Source organism: Erpetoichthys calabaricus, chromosome 1 (genome assembly GCF_900747795.2).
Source record: "Erpetoichthys calabaricus chromosome 1, fErpCal1.3, whole genome shotgun sequence".
In the NCBI taxonomy this organism is placed as follows: domain Eukaryota; kingdom Metazoa; phylum Chordata; class Cladistia; order Polypteriformes; family Polypteridae; genus Erpetoichthys; species Erpetoichthys calabaricus.
In genome coordinates, this window is record NC_041394.2 from 257,112,641 (window position 1) to 257,132,689 (window position 20,049).

Consider the following 20,049-nt stretch of genomic DNA (forward strand, 5'->3'; position numbering starts at 1 on the left):
GATAGATAGATAGATAGATAGATAGATAGATAGATAGATAGATAGATAGATCTTTATTGTCATTGTCACTTTTACAAAGGAACAATGAAATTGAAGGTGCAATCGACTCAGTGTGAGGAATAAGAGTTAAAAAGACAAAAAGACAAGAAGACAGAATATAATAACAAACCGAATAGTAATAAATATACAAATTGCACTTGTTGACTTATGGTCTATATTGCACATTGGAAGAATAATATGGAGCAGTTTTATTTTGAGTTCAGGGCCATGATTGCTTTCGGATAAAAGCTGTTTTTAAGGCGGTTTGTCCTAGTTTTCATAGTTTGCATTCTAGTCTTATACTATATTAGCTTCCTTAAACCACAACCAACATGTCAATGTATTGAAGCAACAAGCACCCGCCCTACCAATAAAGAATACTGATTGGAAGGCTTGCTTGTCATTTCTCTCAGTTGAACACAATGTAAACTATTGATCATAACAATCATTGGACAATTAGTGGATTAAAAGCAGGAGTTAACTTGAATAACTCTTCCCTTTTACCAATGTGTAATTTAGAATCTCTCCCGGTTGCAAGTACATCCTAATGTGCCTGGCCCCAAACCCTCCAATCATTCTGCAGTCCTACTCCACCTTAACCTGCACAACAGGTACTTATACTATTACTGTAAAGGAATCCTAGTTTTGTAAAGTTCCTTCAAATGTGAACCAATTTTCTCATGCTTTGAGCATGGGAAAGTTGCTTTACAAATAAAAGGCATTATTATTATTATTAAGCTTTTCATACTAGAATTTCAACAGGCTAAGTAAAATTCTTATCGTCATACAAAAAAATGCACATCTACAAACCTTTCGGGCTAATGCCATAGCCACAGTGCCTACTGCTGTGCAACTAGCAGGCAGCTGTATTTCTTCATATGAGCAGGTCACTCAGCCCAGCCAAGCTTAACAATTCCTATTCAGCCTGGAGCTCCAAAAACAATATGGAGCTGTGACTCAAATACTTGACATTCTTTGTTTCAAAAGTCTGTCCTTTTAACATAATGTCACAAAAGTGGCATTAGTGATGGTCCATTCATTTCTTTTTCAAACCTTTATCATTCTTTAATACTAACATGGGTCACAAGGTATGAAAGATTATCCTTGTTTTACCTTAAAGGGCTTGTGCTTATTTTTACCTTGTGCTTACACTTACCTATAGAATACATACACCGTCAGCAAGAATTTATGAAAATGTACCAAAGGTTGAAGGTACAGATAAAGGATATATGAAGAACCAAGAAAAAAGGAAATTCTTATCAAAACAGCCAAGCAGCAGGTCTGGTGTTAATCCAGAAAGTGCCGCGTGTGCAAAAAAGACATAGTCCTAAAAAGCAGCAGAGCTACTGTAGTAAAGCACAATACTAGCATACAGTGAAATTTGCTGAAACACCAAAATGGAACTGAGGCTAGGAAATGCAAAACACATGCTGCTGATTCATCTGTATTCAATGCACAATTTTCTGCAGAAAACAAATCATGTGAAACTTTGTCCTTTGTGATATTTTTGCTGAAGATTTCATTGATATGTTTTACAGAAGAAGTGTATGACATTTAATAGCATTGGTACTGACCTACTACTATAGGATAGATTTAAGGTGAACTGTGGGTGCTTCTGGTTTTCTTAATCAATGTACTATGTATATAGATTTCAGTCAATATATGTCTTAGGAGGCATAAAACAAATCACTTCAGTGCATTCTATTTGTGGACGGCTAACTTCATAAAGAAAAGGAGGTAGATGTTTACATAACAGAAGGAAGGTGACCATGAAAATGTCAGTGACAGTGACAGTGGTGTGGAGTGCTGACTGTTAACAGCACACAGCATCTAATATACAATGTATCACACAGTTCATCTGACATTTTGCTAAACAAGTTTCTGCTTTCTCCTAAATGTGCAGTATATATTTTGTAAAGTTGAAAGTATAAAATTCATAGTAAATATTATTTATATCACTAGCCATGTGTGCCCAACTACGTTGCGCGTGTTAAAGTTGTCTGTGAAGGGCTTCCTGTTTAAACGCGGCTGCCAGTCGTGAACTGGGCCCTTCGTCGCACAGCATTATGATTTTTTATAAGGGAAACAAAATTACAAAACAAAACCCTTGGACACTGAGTCGATAGGAACGGCCTACTTGGAATCACTGTCCGAATAGTAATTATGTGGTGGTGGAGGAGCATTTCTGCTTCTCTCCGTTCACAGTCCATCTCGTTTTCACGACGCTGTCGTCTCTCATGATCTCTTCTCAACCTTTCTCCAGTCTCGCAGGTTGCTTTGTGGCAATCCAAAGAGTAAGGCAATATACACGGAGCAATGGTTATAAAAGGGGGACACATAGGTATCCAGGCTCTTTAAAGCATAAATAGGGATCACTTCACTGACATGTGAGCAAGCCAGGGTACAACTGTGAGACGCGCAGCACTCGCCGGCTACAACGTAACAATAATAATTTCCGGAACGTGCTGTTACGTTGTCATTCATTTTACCCACTGTCTTTCTTTCATTCATATGTTACGTAGGCACGTACCTTTTATCTTCGGCAATCTCATTCTCTAACCAGGCCTCAGGAGCTAACCAGCGTAACACTGTCCACCACTCCTTTCGTTATTCCAGCACATTGTTGACATCCATGAGTAACAACAACATACTAAACTGGAAGGTGGTCTACGCATGTGTGGAATTTGCGGACAAACAAAGATCAAGATCCAAATGAAGATTATATATAAAGATTAGTTAATTTAAAGCACAACAATTTGTTTAGTTTGAATGTCTGTGTTTTGAGGTGTGACTGGAGTACTACAGTCTTCAGTAGTATAAGCCTGGAGGAGATTCTTAATGCAATGCCTATGTTTTAGCTGTCTCTCTACTGCCATCTAGTGCTTCTTCTTCTAATTCATTCGTGGACAAACAAGATCAAGATCCAAATGAAGATTATATATAGAGATTATATATCATTCACATGTCACTGTGTGAATCTATGTGTTCATTTGGTTCTTAGGGCTGCTTCCAGGGCCGGCAACATGTCAGGCATTGCAGTCCTGCTAAAGAAGTTGCAAAGATAAAAATGACGCATTTTTCATTTCATGTTTCTGAAAGAAGATTGAATCAATGTTATATCACCTAAGTGCAAAATAAGTTATCATTGAGTGCAACTAAAACCAAAATAAGTTTATAATTATGACTGCCCTAATACTATATAATGACAAAACTCTACAAAATAGAAGTGTAATAATTATCACTACCCATGTTCAAGTTTGCAGTACCTTCATTACTTTATGCAAAGAACACAACATAACCATCCAAGTAATGTACAGCATCAGTTTTTAAGCAAGATAGCAGCTACTGAAATCTTTTTTAGCGTGCCAGGAGCAAAGGTGTAGGTAGAGCAGTGTTTTCCAATTGTGTTTCTATGGTGCACACTTTTTTTAACCTAAAAAATCCCAAGGCACATTCCTGATTCTACCAACCACAAAAACATTAAATCTATACCCGTGCTAAACTGTCTGAAGGGGTGGGACGGGAGCGGCAAAAAAGTGAGTCAGAGATTGCTGTTTGCATTTTCCAGCCGCTTCGTCCCTTTGCCCACTCATACAGGTGATCTTCTCTCTGCTTCACTCCACTGACCTGGGGTCAGAGGCAACTCCTATGCCCACTGTACCATGGCCCTGCAAGAGTTGCTGGCGAACACGCACTCAGGCAGATGGACACATCTCCTGGCTGCTAAAGTGCTTTCTAAGTGCTATGTCTGCAAAATGGAGATCACAGATCTGTTTTTATGTCGGCTTCCCCAGATAGCCCTGTTCTCCTCAGACAGGTCTCTACCACCTAAGGAGTGTGTCACTCAGGTCAGAACCCAGGGGAACTTCACTGATATTTCCATGAGGCACCAGTTAAAAAACCTTTGTGTAGAGTATACTGTAATTATCAAGTTGTTGATGGTGATGAACAATTGACGATAGTATTTACAGAGTTTAAACACAAGTTTTAATGTATGCACATTTAAGAGATGAATATTCTTTCAATTAAATCGGTCTTTACCAGTGCATTCAAAGTCAACAGTCATTTCGATCGTTTCATTTTTACATTGACATGGTTGTGTCTTATATGCTATGCCAGTTTTAAAATTAATACATATGGGCTTTGTTTTCTTATTGCCTTCTTTTCAACTTGCCTTTTACGAAGGCATTCAAATTCAGGTTCTACTTGCTCAAGTAGTATTTTTTAAAAATTCAGGTTTAAGATCATTGCTTGAGTTTAAACTATGCCATTCATTTTTTAAAATTCCTTTGTGTTTATTCTACATTACATTTGTGATTCAGTGTGTATTTACTTCATGATTTATAGTATTAATTTCATAATTACCTATTTTAATGACAAATGTGATTAATCTCTATTAATTACATACATTTATGTGATTAATTAGTTTTTTAATCAGTTCCCAGCCCTGATTATCATGTTTTTTGATACTGATAGACTTATACTTAAAGAGTTGTTGGACAGACTGTTATTCAACGATATCACATTGAACTGCTGAGGCATCTATGGCAAAGCATTAGGAAAAAAAAATCCAGTGAAATGGCATATGTAAAACTGCACGTTGTACCACGTTTGCATACACAACTTTGCCAGCCAATGTTTTTGACCTAAAACAATGCGGTTTTTGCTTCACACCTCCCATATTCCCAGGATCTCACTCCTTCTGGTATTAAAATTGAGACTATAGGGAATAAGATTTGCTACTGTATAAAAAAAAAATACAGGAGGCTATATACATGGTCAGTAAAGATGAGTAAAGGAAAATTTTCCAGGAATGGCAGATGAATTTTGAAGGTGACTGAAAGGGAATTGGTGTAAGTTTTGTAATAAAGGGTGTTTTAGCAACTCCTGGAAGTTTTGGTTTTCCCTCTTGTGTGTGTGCATATACATATATATACATATTATATATATATATATATAAATAAATAGAATATTGTCACACATGTGTGCCTCGGAACCACCTTCCTGGTTCTGATAATGTAAGCAATTCCAAGAGGCGCTGATGCTAACAGTATCGTCTCTTTCCCCAGTAGCATCACATGGCCTCTGAAGGATGATACATACTGTAGCTCCTCACCCTTGAAAAGATTCTTCCCCTTCAGTCTCTGGCACTATTACAAACCAGGCAACCAAGGAATCGGTTATCAAAGCTTGACCAGTGAAAGAGGAGGACAGAGCTTCCGAATCTCTAGACACAAAAGAAAGAGGCTAAACAGAGTATTTTTTTTTTGTTTTCATATTGTTGTTGTGCATCTGTATTTCTGGTAATATTAAGTGGGGTAACCTAACTGGCTTTCTAACTTTTAGGTTGCTTAAAGCTGTCTGTTCCAAGCCACATTACAATACATACAGGTGTATGTATATAATATATATGTATTTAATCACTGACATAAAATATAGACTACACTGTAATTAGGTCCAAATCTAAACAACATGCCAAATTCATCACCCATTGGCTAATAATGTGGTTTTGAATTTGTGCTCCCTGCTCCCTATACAAAACCATTTCTCAAAGGAACTTCTGAAACACACTAAAGTCTAAATTTTAAGCTGTACCAACAGTAATATTCAAGCAGGATTTCATGAAATTCAACTCAGCTGTTTTGAAGTGATGTATTTTTGTCCCCCAGCCATTACAATCACCCTTTCCATTGAAATTTTTGCCAACCTTCAAATTGTCCTTTGCCTGATGAAATTTTTGAAATACATATAAACTAAAATTACAGTTCTAAAATTGGGAATCTACATGCAAAACTTTTTGTAAATTAGTTCTGACTTTTTTTTCAGATTGGTGAACAAACAGACAGACAATATGCAATCTAAGGGTTAAAATTATATATATATATATATATATAAATAAAGAAAATGTAACATTCTAAATGCGTAGTTAACATAAATCTAGGTATATTCAAATATTACTCATTTTAAAGGGCAAAAAAAATTGGTAAATAGAAAATAAAATGACTAAATCAAATACTTTATGTTGAAATTGCAACTATTCATATTCTTGTTGTTTTAAACAAACACCAAACACAAGATAATAAAATCACAGATTTCAGGCATTATACATTTCTGGTAAACCAATGTATATTAACATAAACTAACATATACAATTCACATTCAGCTAAGCTTATGCTATAGTGACTTTATATTGAACTTCAAATTAAAGGTGACACTGTGTTCTGCTCCCACTTGGATCTTTATTAAAATGTACTGATTTTTTTTTTTTTTTTTTTTTTTTTTTACAGATTTATAGCCTTGCTGTGAAAATTAAAGAGCAGAATAAGATTCCTGGTTTCTTACTGTGAAAACTAGTGCCATTAGCCTATCATTTTATTCAAATGTGAGCTTGCAGAACTCTCCCTACAATCTTGCTTATGTGTCATCATGTTATGAAAGGCCCTATTGGGAAGACAGGTTAGTCTATAGAGATGCATTTAATAAATCTGATAAACAGTATATCAGTACAGTACAATGATGCTGATAGGATGAAATATGTTGGTCTTTTGCTTCCTTGCTATATGCACCACTATTTTCAAAACAAAGTAAGCAACTTAAAAATAGTAAACACTGTAACTGTGAATGTCCAAGCAGTGCACATGCATGCTTATATTTGTTATGATATATACATACAGTTTATAAATATGAATACACAGCATATGTTTGTAGTTTTCATAAAGACATGAATATTTTCACTTACACATTATGGAGCACACACCATCCGCAATGGGGGTCCCCAGAGCCAAGACACTCGCTACAGGTAGAATACTGTCCACACGACTCCACTGGCACCCGAGTCAGCTAGAGGATGAAGAGGAGAAAATTAAAGTCTTTCACATCGCTTCGCAACTCAGCGGCAGACCAGCAAAGCCGTGAACCCATTTACACTTGGCAGAGCTGCAATCTCCTCTTGAGTTCTAACCTCACACACTTTAATCTCTCTAGGTCTACCAGTGAGATAGGCTGCCTTTGAGAGTTTTTGATTGAATTTTTAACATTTCGACTCAGTACAGTACTAATGTAATCCCCACAACAAACACAGTTTCATAGCATTAAAATAATAACATCTATATTCACATGGTTTAATGTTAATTCTAGCATGCCATTCAGAGTATCCCTGATCCAGCAGCTGTTTGAAGGACCGAGTTTAAAAAGTGTATTATTAAAAATGATAAATATTAATCATTATAAAGCATAATTTTAACAGACAGTAGTTATATATTTGTGGACAAAGATAGTAATACAGTGGAAGGCGTGCTGTTTTACAGTATATAAATTACACTGTGTTTGACAATCCCAATTTAAGTTAAGTAGTAATATATTTAAGTTTAAGTTAAGTAGTGCTGAATATAAACAACTGAAGATGTCTAATTCAATCAGTGTATTAAAAAATTCAGAAAGCCCATTCTTGTCCAGTATCCTCTATTGGACTATGTCATGCTTCTTTTTATCCATCACTTCCTTTCACATAATTTTATATCACACACTTTGGACAAACATTTGCCATCATGGCATAAGTCAACACAAGAAATGTGCATTGCAAACTGTGATCAATCGAGAAGGAAATAAGAAGCAATGACAGTGAAGCAGATGGCAGTGGTGATCAGTGACATATCCTCTTCACATCCGGCAGTGAAAAAGACATCAAAACCTAGTCATGCACCATACAGTGGTTAAATCTTCAAGCAAATCAGAGGGGTGGAAGTAGGTTTCAGCAAAGTCCAGCTGTTCTCAAGAGGCTATAAGCATAGAGTGAAGAATGACTGACATGTCCCCCCTTTCCCTCTCTTACTTTTGCTATATAAAATTCCTGACATTCACCAGCTGAGTTTGTACACTTTCAAAATGAGATTGCTTTCAGACATTAAGAGGTTTTATTGAAACAGAGCTCAGGGCATTTCAATCAGAGGTGGGCATCTAGCCCTGGCACTGCTTTGGCTTTCTACAATATACAGTCTTGAAGTTGAAATCCTTCGGAAGCAAGGCTCATTGGAATGCATTGTTCTACATGAAAAAGGAAAATAAAACACTTTGAGAAAGTGGTTAAAGCATTTTAAAGCTAGCCACTTAGGGTTGCTGGAAACAGATGTTAAAGCCATTTTGATTAACCACTTGTTTTTGTTAAACTACAGCTGTCTTGATGCCACCTCCGCTCACACACGCTCACATACAGATGCGCAGATTTCACATTCACCTGTATTGGAATGCACATTGCTCAGTGTACTTGAAAGGAAAGACGGGAGGAGATTTACAGGCTGCTTGCAGTTCTAATCTTCACAAGTCGGACTTAAAGTCACCCAACACTAATTATTAACTAAACTTATTCTTCAGAATATGGATCTCCTAGGGTTTTTAAATTAGTAGGGTCCAAAGTTATAGGAAACATGCTGGTAAAAAAATAATAATTTGGGATGAGCAAACAATTTACTATTACTTATTAGGCTATAAAAAGTACAATTTTAGTATTGACAACATAACATACAACTGGAGAAACTCTGCACATAGCTTTTACTTTTTTTTTTTTGCATTATACACTTATAGACCACCACCAACCACTTTAGGACCTTAATAGCAATAATTTGCAGAGTTCATACGGTTCTGCAGTATTAGAAGTGCCTCATCTCCAACAGAGACTGTTGGATGAATAGTGTTTTCTTTTTTTAGCTGATCTGGTTTTAATTCTACCTAAGATTAATATCAATCGTTTCAAACAAGAAATTGACCCTTTTTACTCTTATGATAGATAGATAGATAGATAGATAGATAGATAGATAGATAGATAGATAGATAGATAGATAGATAGATAGATAGATAGATAGATACTTTATTAATCCCAATGGGAAATTCACATCACATGTAAGTATGAAACAATTGTACATCACCTCATAAATTAGTCAGTTTGACAATCCTGATGTGGTTCATCAGTAAGTCAAAAGCAAATTGGCAAATTGGTGGTCTGCGTGGAGCTTCTCCTTCCACTAATGACATGTAAACATAACATAACATTCTTCTACCCTATTAACACAAATCAAGGCCATGGGGTCAAAGCCTATCCCAGGGGTCCCGTGCACAAATCAGGAAACTGTTGGGCAGCATGTTAGTTCATGAGAGGCCCTAGTCATGTACACGCCAACTAGAGCCAATTATCCTAACACGTCTTTGAGGATGTTGGAGAGACATCGGAATGCCCAGAGGAAAACTCACACATACGAGGGGGAGTCAAGCTAAAGTTAGAAAATGGAATTTATTAGAGAAAGGAACAAACATTAACAAAACTGATAATGTCATTTCTCAATGCAGTCTCAACCCTTCTCAATGCACTTGTGCCACCTGCCTAGAAATGCCATCATCATTTGTCCAAATATATAATATTATATATAGTATAAAAAAGTTAAAGGTTATTTGCAAGCCGAAAAGGAAAGAAGATTAAAGACACAAAGTTTTGGCTCTATTGCCCTTCATCAGGTGTACAACTGAAAAAGAAAGAGCAGTTCACATAATCAGGAAAGGAAGGAGTCACAAAGATTGTAATTTTATTGAAAATAAAGCACACATGACAAATATAATCCCCAAAGTACTAAAATGGATTTGTTTCAGAATCTTATTAAACTATTGTTGATTGTACCCCCACACCATTTCTCCTAAATATTATTTGAGTCAATCCTTAATAGACAAAGAGAAAATGGTCTTATCAACCCAATTATTAAAATTGTTGAGGCTAGATATCTGTGAAAGGCTGATACATCTGTACAGAGCATTGATCTGTACTATTTAAGGTAAATAGTTTAACGTGAATTCAATTGACACCACTTTTTAATGCAGTTAACACCTGCTGTGAGCTGGCGCCCTGCCTTGGGTTTGTTTCCTGCCTTGCGCCCTGTGTTGGCTGGGATTGGCTCCAGCAGACCCCCGTGACTCTGTGGTTAGGATATAGCGGGTTGGATAATGGATGGATGGATGTTTTGTTAACACACCTTGAAGCACCCAAACAACATTATAAGGTATGTTCTCCCTGTTGGGATGCCAAATGTACTGCTTGTAGGCATGAGAACAACCTATTTGTGATCCCTTCAGGAATAAAGCACAGCATTAGTGAATGGTTTGCATCCACTGTTGGAATGCCACACCATACTGTAAGTGCTGTTTGGAGCTCAGTGCATGTTTCCAACAGACTGAGATTTAGGCTTTTATATTTATAACAATAATACAAACCCAATAACTTGTTGTCTTTGTACATGTTAACAAATTACTTTTATAATAAACACAGTTTTTCTGAGACGTTAATCTGTGACCTTAAACTGGACAAGTGATTAAGAAACTATTTATTTAATTGTGTGTTTTGTGAAAAATTAAAATAATGAAAAGCAGGGAAGCAGTCAAAATATATATATTTTTTTTCTTTTTGGACTAACCCCAATTTTTAATCATTTTCATTTGGCCAATTTTTGTCTACTTTCTACTAGCAATTTAACACAAAAAAATGCAGTGTATTCCTGCTAAAGAGCAAATCATTTACAGTTTTAAATTAATTACTGTTTCTCCCTGTGATTATCAATATGTGTCAATTTTACTTGCAGTTCACTTATACGCTATGTATATTTTATCTGAGATTGCAGCCAAGCCAGGTGTTATTATTTATTATTACTCAGTCAGTCACTTTCAGATTCGCTTAGTCCTGAACCGGGTCACTGGGGTTGCTGGAGCCTATCCCAGCTAGCACTGGGCACAAGGCAGGAACAGACTCCAGACAGGGTGCCTATTTATTATTAATTTATAATTAATTATTCCTGTTTCCCACATTCACTTACTTATATATAATCTATATATAAGAAAAAAACACTGAAAGTTACATAGTTATATTGTCCAGTTCCCCTAAGATATTTAATATTTTTTTGGGGGAAAAAAAAACTTTTTTGGATTGGTATAGCAATCACATAGTTGAAAGCATATGGAGCAATTGTGTAGTATACAGTAATTACTAATTTTTGAATTTCTCCAGTTACTATGCTCAGCCCAGGTTTGTTTTTGTTAATCTGAGTTGTACAATGAATTAAAAAGAATACAAAAGATATCATGGACTGAAATTTCACCCAAAGTCCGCTCCTGACCTGCACTCTGGGTTCAATTGAAAAAGAAGATGTAGAAAATGAATAAACAGGTGCAGTCACAGTACCTTTCTTTATACCTTATATCTATTGATTTAGATTTTTTATAGAATATTTAATTCTCATAAGGACTTATCCCTTGCCTGTCTGGTACTCTGTAAGTTCCCTAGCTTATAGTCTTCCATTTTTGAATCTATTTCAAGAGCACTGGAACAGACTCTAATTTCATAGTTGGATGTGGCATCAAGGCGGGGGTCCCTGCTTTGAAAAAATGCTGTCACATTTATTTTCTTTGGTTATTTCCCTTTGCTTGCTCTGTTGTTTCTCAAGCTTACCAGACTAATTCCACCATTTATTATTTTTGAATGTGACATCAGACAAAATACAGATTGTTTTTTAAACATAAGGAATGAAGGAAATTGTTTCAGGTTATAGGAAAAGATGTGACATATTAACCAAACAAGTAATCGCATTGGAATTGCACAGAGAAAGAAGAAGGAGGAGGATGGAGTTTGAAATTTTTAGATTGGCTGAAGTTTATAATGGTAACACAATGGTACTGAACTTTGATAAATGTGAGGTATTTAGAACAGTAACTAACAATGATGACATTTTTTAAAATATATGAAATACACAACTAATCACAGAGTTGAAAAAAATGATAAAGTGATGATGTGTGTGGTGGATTGGTTTGGTGTCTACAGTTCATGTCTTGCATGTGGAGGATTCATTCTTTCCTTGTGCCTTTTCTTCTACGGTCCAAAGTCATGCTGCTAGGCTGAGTGACACTAGTCAAATGTGAATGAATGCACCCAGTGACAGACCCCATTCCTGTCTGAGGTGGATTCAATCTTTGACCCTAATGCTACTGAGACAAAATTAGGAAATATAAAGATGTAATGTCTCAGAAAAAAGGCCTCGGTATTGCACATATTGTCTGCATTAACAATCATGCAAACAGAGTTTAAGACTACTTTGTCCTTTTACATTTAAAAATGAGATGTGTTATTTTTTTGCCAGCTCTTTAATATTTAAATGCACCTCCTACATCATAATTATGTTTCAGCAAGTAAGTTCTCACTCAAGTAAAACTGACCTTTCCATGGATATTATGACAGTGGAAAAAGGTGAGGAGTAACTGATTTACTATTCAAGGCATTATTTTTAATTAGCATAATTCATCATTGTTGGTACTGTACACACCTCAAGCTCATATATACTCAAAGTTAAGTAAGAAATGTGGCTTGACAGCACTGTAAAACTAACAAGCTGTTGTATAATAATGATTCCAATTCAACTGATAGCAGCTTATAATGTAAATGAAGTAATGAAGGTCACTGAGGCATATAAAACAAAAAGAAATGGAGGTTGCCATGAATTGTTGACACTCACTTTATAAAGCAATGGGGCTATCAAGGACATGTCTCTTCTTTTTGAACGTGGCTCGTTCATTAGTGGAACTTTAAAAGCTATGCCTGCTGTATAGCGCACAAATTATTGACCAACCCAGGAGTGGACATTGGTCTGTCCCAGAACAGATGCCAGTTAAAGTAAGGACCTTGGCTTTTCCCAAATGATTGACGAGGCAAGAGATGTGAGGCTAATTTGCTATCTTTAGCTCAAGTGACAGAAATAGGTAATGGGAGCAGGAAACACAGGAAAGTCTTGTCAGTTTAAGAGGACATTGGATAACACGTGGGTTGATGTTCTACTTGAGTCACCATTTAATCAACTAACACTAATAAATGACACTGCATCAACTTGGGGGTGCAAAACGTCTTAGCACAATTAGAAACACTGAGATTAAAACCAAAAAACTAAACAAAGGAATAAGATGCAGATATATCCAAGACAATACATAGTTAAACAATAATATTTTTCATTTTAGATAGATAGATAGATAGATAGATAGATAGATAGATAGATAGATAGATAGATAGATAGATAGATAGATAGATAGATAGATAGATAGATAGTTTTTTGCAGAAGCTCCAACAAATAAATAAAGACAACAACCTTTCCGAACACACATAAGATCTTCTGATTTGAATAACAGAGAGCTGATACTGTCAATGATAGGCTTGTAGGTGGCAGTAAGATGAGATAAGACATGGTAAGTTTGTACCACAGGTTTATGTTTAAATTCATTAATAAATAATAAATCCATGCCTTTTGTTTTTAGAATGTGAGAACAATTGTGATGGGAACAGGCCATTCAGCCAAACAAGCTTCCCAATGCTATTCATCTAGATTCTCCAAAATAACATCAAGTTGAGATTTGAAGGTCTTCAAAACCTCCACCGTCTACCACAGTACTTTGTACTTTAATCCATGTATCTGTGTTTTTTTGGGGTTTTTTTTGTGGCTTGTAAATAGCAGCAGAAAACATTCATGTATTTATTTGTAAAATCCTGTCCAATATGGAGTGACAGGACATGTTTCATGTTGATTAGAACCTGCAAGTAAGAATTTTACTTCATTCTGCACATGTGTCAATAATGATTGTCTAAACCTATAGAGAATGGACCAGTGGGCATTATGCAGGAGCACAACCAGTACAGAATCCATTGTAGACAATATAACAACAACAATAAACAATAATACAAATAATAATAGGGTGGCACAGACTGGGTTTAAACAGCACCCAGATCAGTCAGTGCAGATTTTGTGCATTCTTTTTCTAACAATGTTTTTCCTGTGGGTCCTTCAACTTTCTTCCCACATCCCAAATTTAACTTAACTGAAAACTCTAAACTGGTGTCATGTGATTGTTTTCTGTCACAGCCTGGCTACCCATTCAGTGCTGGCTGCTGCCATATTCCTTATGCCTATACAGGAATTCACTCAGGGTGACAGCTCCTCACCCTGAGAATCAGCTGAGCTGAGCTCAAGGCTTTTGCTTAATAGAACATTCCTTTCAGCTACTGGAGATAAAGGGGACCTAGGGTCTTCAAACTGTGAGGATGGCTTTTATGTAGCAGCAGGCGCTCGCTCTCAACCTCGCAACACTCAAACCTGCACCCTGCCTAACATGCCTAATGCTGCAGGCCCCCTGCAATTCTAAATTAGTTTAAGCAAGTTTAAAATTAAATAAGGGGTTGCATAATAATTCTTCTATATATTTGTGTGCCCACACACACTTACTGTGGAGCCAATAGCGGCAGAAAAAGGTGTAAGGCAAAGGGCTATACATTTGTTACTTGAAAAATATTACAATAAAGGTTTCATGTAAACATATGTCTATATGAGTGTTTAGCTTGACTAGTTAGTACTTTGTGAGGTTTTAAAAAAGATAGTCAAGATTAAAAGCAATTTCAAAATCTATAAGACAGGAAATATGGTACCATTTGGTAATTTATGTGGCCATCAAACATAAAAATCGATTTGGTATGATGCATTTCTACCAACAAAAAACACAATATTGAAGAGGGCACATCATAATTACTTTATAAATAACAGATTTTTCACTGAGAAAGACTTAGAGTGTGCCTCAAGGAACCAAGGGTATATTTTCACCAGATGAAGTTACATTCTTAAACAGGTTTTATTGCTCTATTAGATAATTAAGAAAATTCAAAGCATTTAGAATATAATTTAGAAAGCAATTTAGCCCACTGGATTAATGTGGATTACTATCTGTACAACTAGAAGCAATTCAGTTAAAAACTATCAACACAATCTTACGGTTTCAGAAATAAACTGTTTTAAGTAGTTCTAAATACAAACAACATCTCTAGGCCTGTTCCTATAAACTGCTTCTGAATTCCTTAGAAAACTGAGTAACCACTAAAGTATTGTTGTATCTGTTTTGAGAGTTTGTAAAATAAAACAAAAATAAAATTACGCGCTGGCATTGTTCAAAAGTCGCTATTTACAACATGAAGCCAATCGTTCCAAGCTTATAGCAGAATAACCCACAGAAGCAAAGGTCTTTCAACTGACATCAGCCCCAAAGTCACATTAAATCCCAGTGGCACGCTTTAAGTACTGTAATTTACGAGCGACGTAAAGAATGTAGCTATCAGAAATCTCCAGTGACAAGATTAAGTTTTTGAGTAGTCCTCAGGAGTAATTACGCCATAGCCGTCAGCTTTAGTAGCAGTGATTAATGACAAAGCTTTTGCAGTGGTGACCCTTTACTCTGCCACATATTGACAACCTGAAGCTTGTGAGAAGAATGTGTGACATATGACAATTATCTGCTGCTGTCAAAACATAAACAAATGTCATCTTTAGTGACAGTGAGACTGTTGAGGTTGTGATAAAAAATGAAGATGGCACTAGTGAACAGCTGGCTACGTTGTGTTGAGAATAATCGTGCCTGCCATGGGAGTTAATGGACATTAGAGAACAAGAAGGGAAGTAACAGGTGTACGCTATTTATCTTCAAAAAACAAATAATAAAATTGAAATCTGCGTTTTTTATTCTTTTCAATTCCATCACACATCTTTTCTAAGATACCACAATCAAAGCAGCATGTACAAATTAGATGAGAACAGTTTTTTCAGTGTCAGATTCAATTCCTTCAAAAATGAATAAATGACTAATTATTGTATCAAACAATTCATCCATTAATAGAGTTGTGGGCAGGGGCAGCTTTAGATTAGTTGACTCCTTATGTAACTCTCCAATATAGAAGAATATTTAAGAGCTTATTTAAGATGGCTTTCTTTCAAAAATTCCCAGCCAAAATGGGCATGACTTGGTACTGACCTGTGTGCTCTTGCCTACTCAAACCCAAGGCAGCCATACTAAAATGCCAGTCACAGGCCTGTATCATGTTCATATGCCCTCACCACTGAAGTGACCTAGTCAAGTCTCTACATGTTTTATAATATGGACTAGCCCTGGATGACGGGGCCGAGAAACTATGCTATAAGAACAGGGCATAATGCAAGAACCAAAAACGATGACACCCCAGCTATTGCATGGCTCTCCTACACATATAGACTTTTGACCAAACTTGCTCTTATTTGGATATAGACAGAAGCTAGACTATGTTCTGAAAATTCTGTCAGACATATGATGATCTTGGAAACTTTACACAGAGAGTGACCTGGCTAGAAAATAAACCTTTGAGCTGTGAGGCAGGAGTAAAGTGAAGCAAAGCAGGTTTATTTATATAGCACATTTTGTACCATTAGGCAAGTCAAAGTGCTTTACATAATAAGGATAAAATACAATAAAATAATAAAATATACTGAAAATGGTTAGAGAGACTGTAAAATGACAGAAAGTTAAAGCAAAAATGAAAAATGAAGAGTATAAAATGGTGACACAACAGCATTTCAGTTCAATAATAGTGCAGCATAATCAATAATAAGTCAAATGTACAGAAAAATAAGATTTGAAGGCTTCTGCTGTTGGGGCATCTCTAACATGTTTTGGCAGATTATTCCATTTTTGTGTTGCATAATGGCTAAAAGCCATTTCACCCTTTATCAATCTCACTCTGGGTATAACCAGCTGTCCGGCCCTTAAGGATTTAAGAGGTCTACTGGGTCTATAAACAGTTAGCATCTCTGTAATGTATTCTGGGCCTAAGCTGTTTAGTGACTTATATGCTAAAACCAGTATCTTCAAATCAATCCTATAGCTGAATGGAAGCCAATGTAATGATATTAGTACTGGAGTAATGTGTTATCTTTTCTTAATTATAGCAAGCATTCTAGCAGCGGCATTTTGAACAAATTGCAATTTTTTATAATAATCTTTTCGGGCAGGTGTGAGAAAAGAGCACTGCAGTAATCTACTGTGCTGAAAATAAAAGGCATGGATACGTTTCTCCAAGTCTGTTTTTGACATCAAACCTTTGATTTTAGAAATGTTTTCCAGATGATAAAATGCAGATTTCGTTACTATTTTAATAAGATTACTGAAACTAAGATCTGCATCCAGAAATACCCCAAGGAGTACTAACCACTACTGATGAGTCAGAGATTCGCATGAAACTGAATTTACAGCAAATTTTACTGGATGTTTTCACAATCAGTTATTGATACAGGAAGAAAGATGGTTAGTTTCTATCACATATAGTACACACAACCTTCCCTCCCATATCCTTGACCCCATCCTGTTACACCATTTATATACCTAGACTCTTCAATTCCACCCGGGGGAGTAAACGTGAACATTATACAAAGTTATTGTCTGTTATACCTGCATTTTTATCACTCTTTAATTTAATATTGTTTTTTATTAGTATGCTGCTGCTGGAGTATGTGAATTTCCCCTTGGGATTAATAAAGTATCTATCTATCTATCTATCTATCTAGAAAGGGATATAACCTGTCAATCTTTATCTATCCCCATTACATTGCCTGAGTAAACCAGTTCAATGACATGAAGGGCGAAAGAAAAAGGATGTGGTGGTGGACTTGATGCTATGCCATAGGACCCCCTGCAAGAAGCATAAACAGAAAAGCTATCCACTGCGTGAACATGACAGCCTCAACTATAATACTGAATAAAAATAATAAATATATTTATATTGTGCATTCATATTGCTATTGTCATTGCTATTACTATTAAGTAGAAAAGCACAATAAAAAGGCCAATCTTATGAAAAGAGTGGAAAAATCATTCTCAGAGTTTCAGGAAAGCTCACAGTACAAGTGTAATGGTTGGTGTTTTGTTGTATTTGAATATGGAGAGTTAGTAAGTATGATGCTCAAATACTGGAAGATAAAGTGATTTGTTTGAATTATTAAGGTCACTTTTCCATTCTGGGAAGTTTGTAGCCCATTGGAGTATAACACATTCACAGTGGAGTTGATTTCTCTGACACAGTGAAGTGTTTTACAAAAAAAAAAAAAAAATACACAAATACCATAGTCTCCTTTGACAGTAGGCATGTCTGTTTCCAAAATATCCACTACAGTGAAAGAAAATGGCATAGCCTTTATAATTATACATGTTATTAGTGGTGATATCTGCATCATCTGGTTATGTTTATTTTAAGAGAAATGTGATACCACATTTATAAATACTAAGTAATGGAATACATTTAGCCTGATGTAAATAGACATTTTAAAACCTTTGAATACTACAAAAAAATGGTTGAACTAACAACCTAACATATTCATATTAGTTTAAAATGGATGTCACATTTTCTCCCATTTTTTCTTGACATGTAATGGGATGTAATTGCTTCTCTTCAACTGCATGAATATAACTGTCTGACTCCCATAACTTTAGCAATTGTGAAGAGGCCCAATAGACTCAAGCAAAGTGTGAACTACTGTAATGTACACATCAAAACGTCCTTTATGTCCTGTTATTTTTAGATGGAAAACGTTGCTCTGTTACTGAAATAGTAACGATGTTGCCTATCTTGAGAAAAATCCATTCCCTGAGCAGCAAAGGAGCACACACTCTGGGATTTAAGGGCCGACTGTTATCTTTAGTCCTGGCAGATTTATAAAGTCCAGAAACGTGCAAGGATATACTTTATTTATATACTCTATTTCACACCATTTTTATTTATATACTCTATTTCACACCATTGGACTGTAAAATTATTGCTGGCTGCTGTAACCACTTATTCTTTTTCTCTTTTATTATTAATTTTTACTGCAAAAGGAGACTGTTGCTTTCTTAGCAACATGTATATGTGAACAGCACTCTCAAAAGTGTTCTATGTTATATTAATAATATTTTCAGGGGTGATAAAGCTATATCATATTACTTGCACATTCAAAGTCTTATCCTCTGTATGTTTTCCCTGTTTTTGTGTGTGTGAATGTTCAGTGGACAGACAAACTGGTTTACTTTCATAGTGTGATCGATATGAGTGAGTTTGTTCTGTGGTAGGCTGGCACATTATACCTATTGCAAACAGGATGGACATTTTATGAGAATAATGAACGAACGACTATAATTTATAGTATTTTTTATTGCACTTTGTGCTGCTCAGTATATTGTATGATCCAAATCTTCATTTACACCTATTGCTGTTTAATAATTTCTCCTGATATTTTTATTGCTACTGATAGAGAGAGAAGAGGTTTGGAGCATGCACTAAAACAGCACATTGTCACAACCACCACACGACAAACTTCCTCAGGATCCCAAATATGGACCCGAGAGCAGCCGTGCAACACCTCAGCACCACACTTTGAATGGAATGGAACAGTGTGAGGTTTGCTTATAGTGGCTGGAATGCCAATCCTGACACCCCCAAGTTTTTCCCTGTAAATTGGAGGATCTGCTTTTAGGGCTAGATGCAGGTTAACGTCATACCCAGGAAGGAGCAGTTGCAGGTTAAGGGCCTTGCTCAAGGGGCCAATGGAGTGGAATCACTTCTGGCACTTACGAGATTCGAGTCATCAACCTTCCGATTGGTGGCACAGACCCCTAGCCTTTGAGCCACCACTCCACCCACTACTGATTGCTACTGATAGAATACATACAAGTAAACAGGCAGACATTACAGCATAATGATTACTGAATTGGACTGCAAACTATATAATAACTGCTCTATTCAATACTCCATACTGTGTTATTGTGAGCAGGTCACATAGCCTACCTGGGTTCAAATATACACAAAAAATAAATATCAACAATTATAATAAATTGTGACTTGTAAGTTGCACTGAAATGGCATTTACCAAATAAAGGTGTTATATAGAATTAAGGGCAATTAAAATTCCAGCACTTTGCTTTTATATGACATTTTAAACCAGAATTTGAAATTGTAAGATGTAAGCTCAGTTACTTTACTGCATTTAACTGCTAAAAGAAGGGCCGAGTTAAGAAGATGAGCAAACTTTGACCGAATAGGTCATATGATGTGATACAATGCCCAGAGCCTTGGCATTAGAACAGGAGATGTGGACCAAGACATGTCACCAGATCCCTCACATT

General features: G+C 36.0%; 1 protein-coding gene across 2 annotated transcripts in view; it reads right to left on the minus strand.

The window, feature by feature from the left end:
* Positions 1 to 20,049, minus strand: part of plxna4 (plexin A4) — a 1,034,568-nt gene that overhangs the window by 558,986 nt on the left and 455,533 nt on the right. For both annotated transcript variants that reach the window (XM_051928179.1, XM_028814360.2), the window contains exon 5: positions 6,779 to 6,879. In XM_051928179.1, coding sequence (XP_051784139.1) covers positions 6,779 to 6,879 — 101 coding nt within the window. The remainder of the gene's footprint in view (positions 1 to 6,778; positions 6,880 to 20,049) is intronic.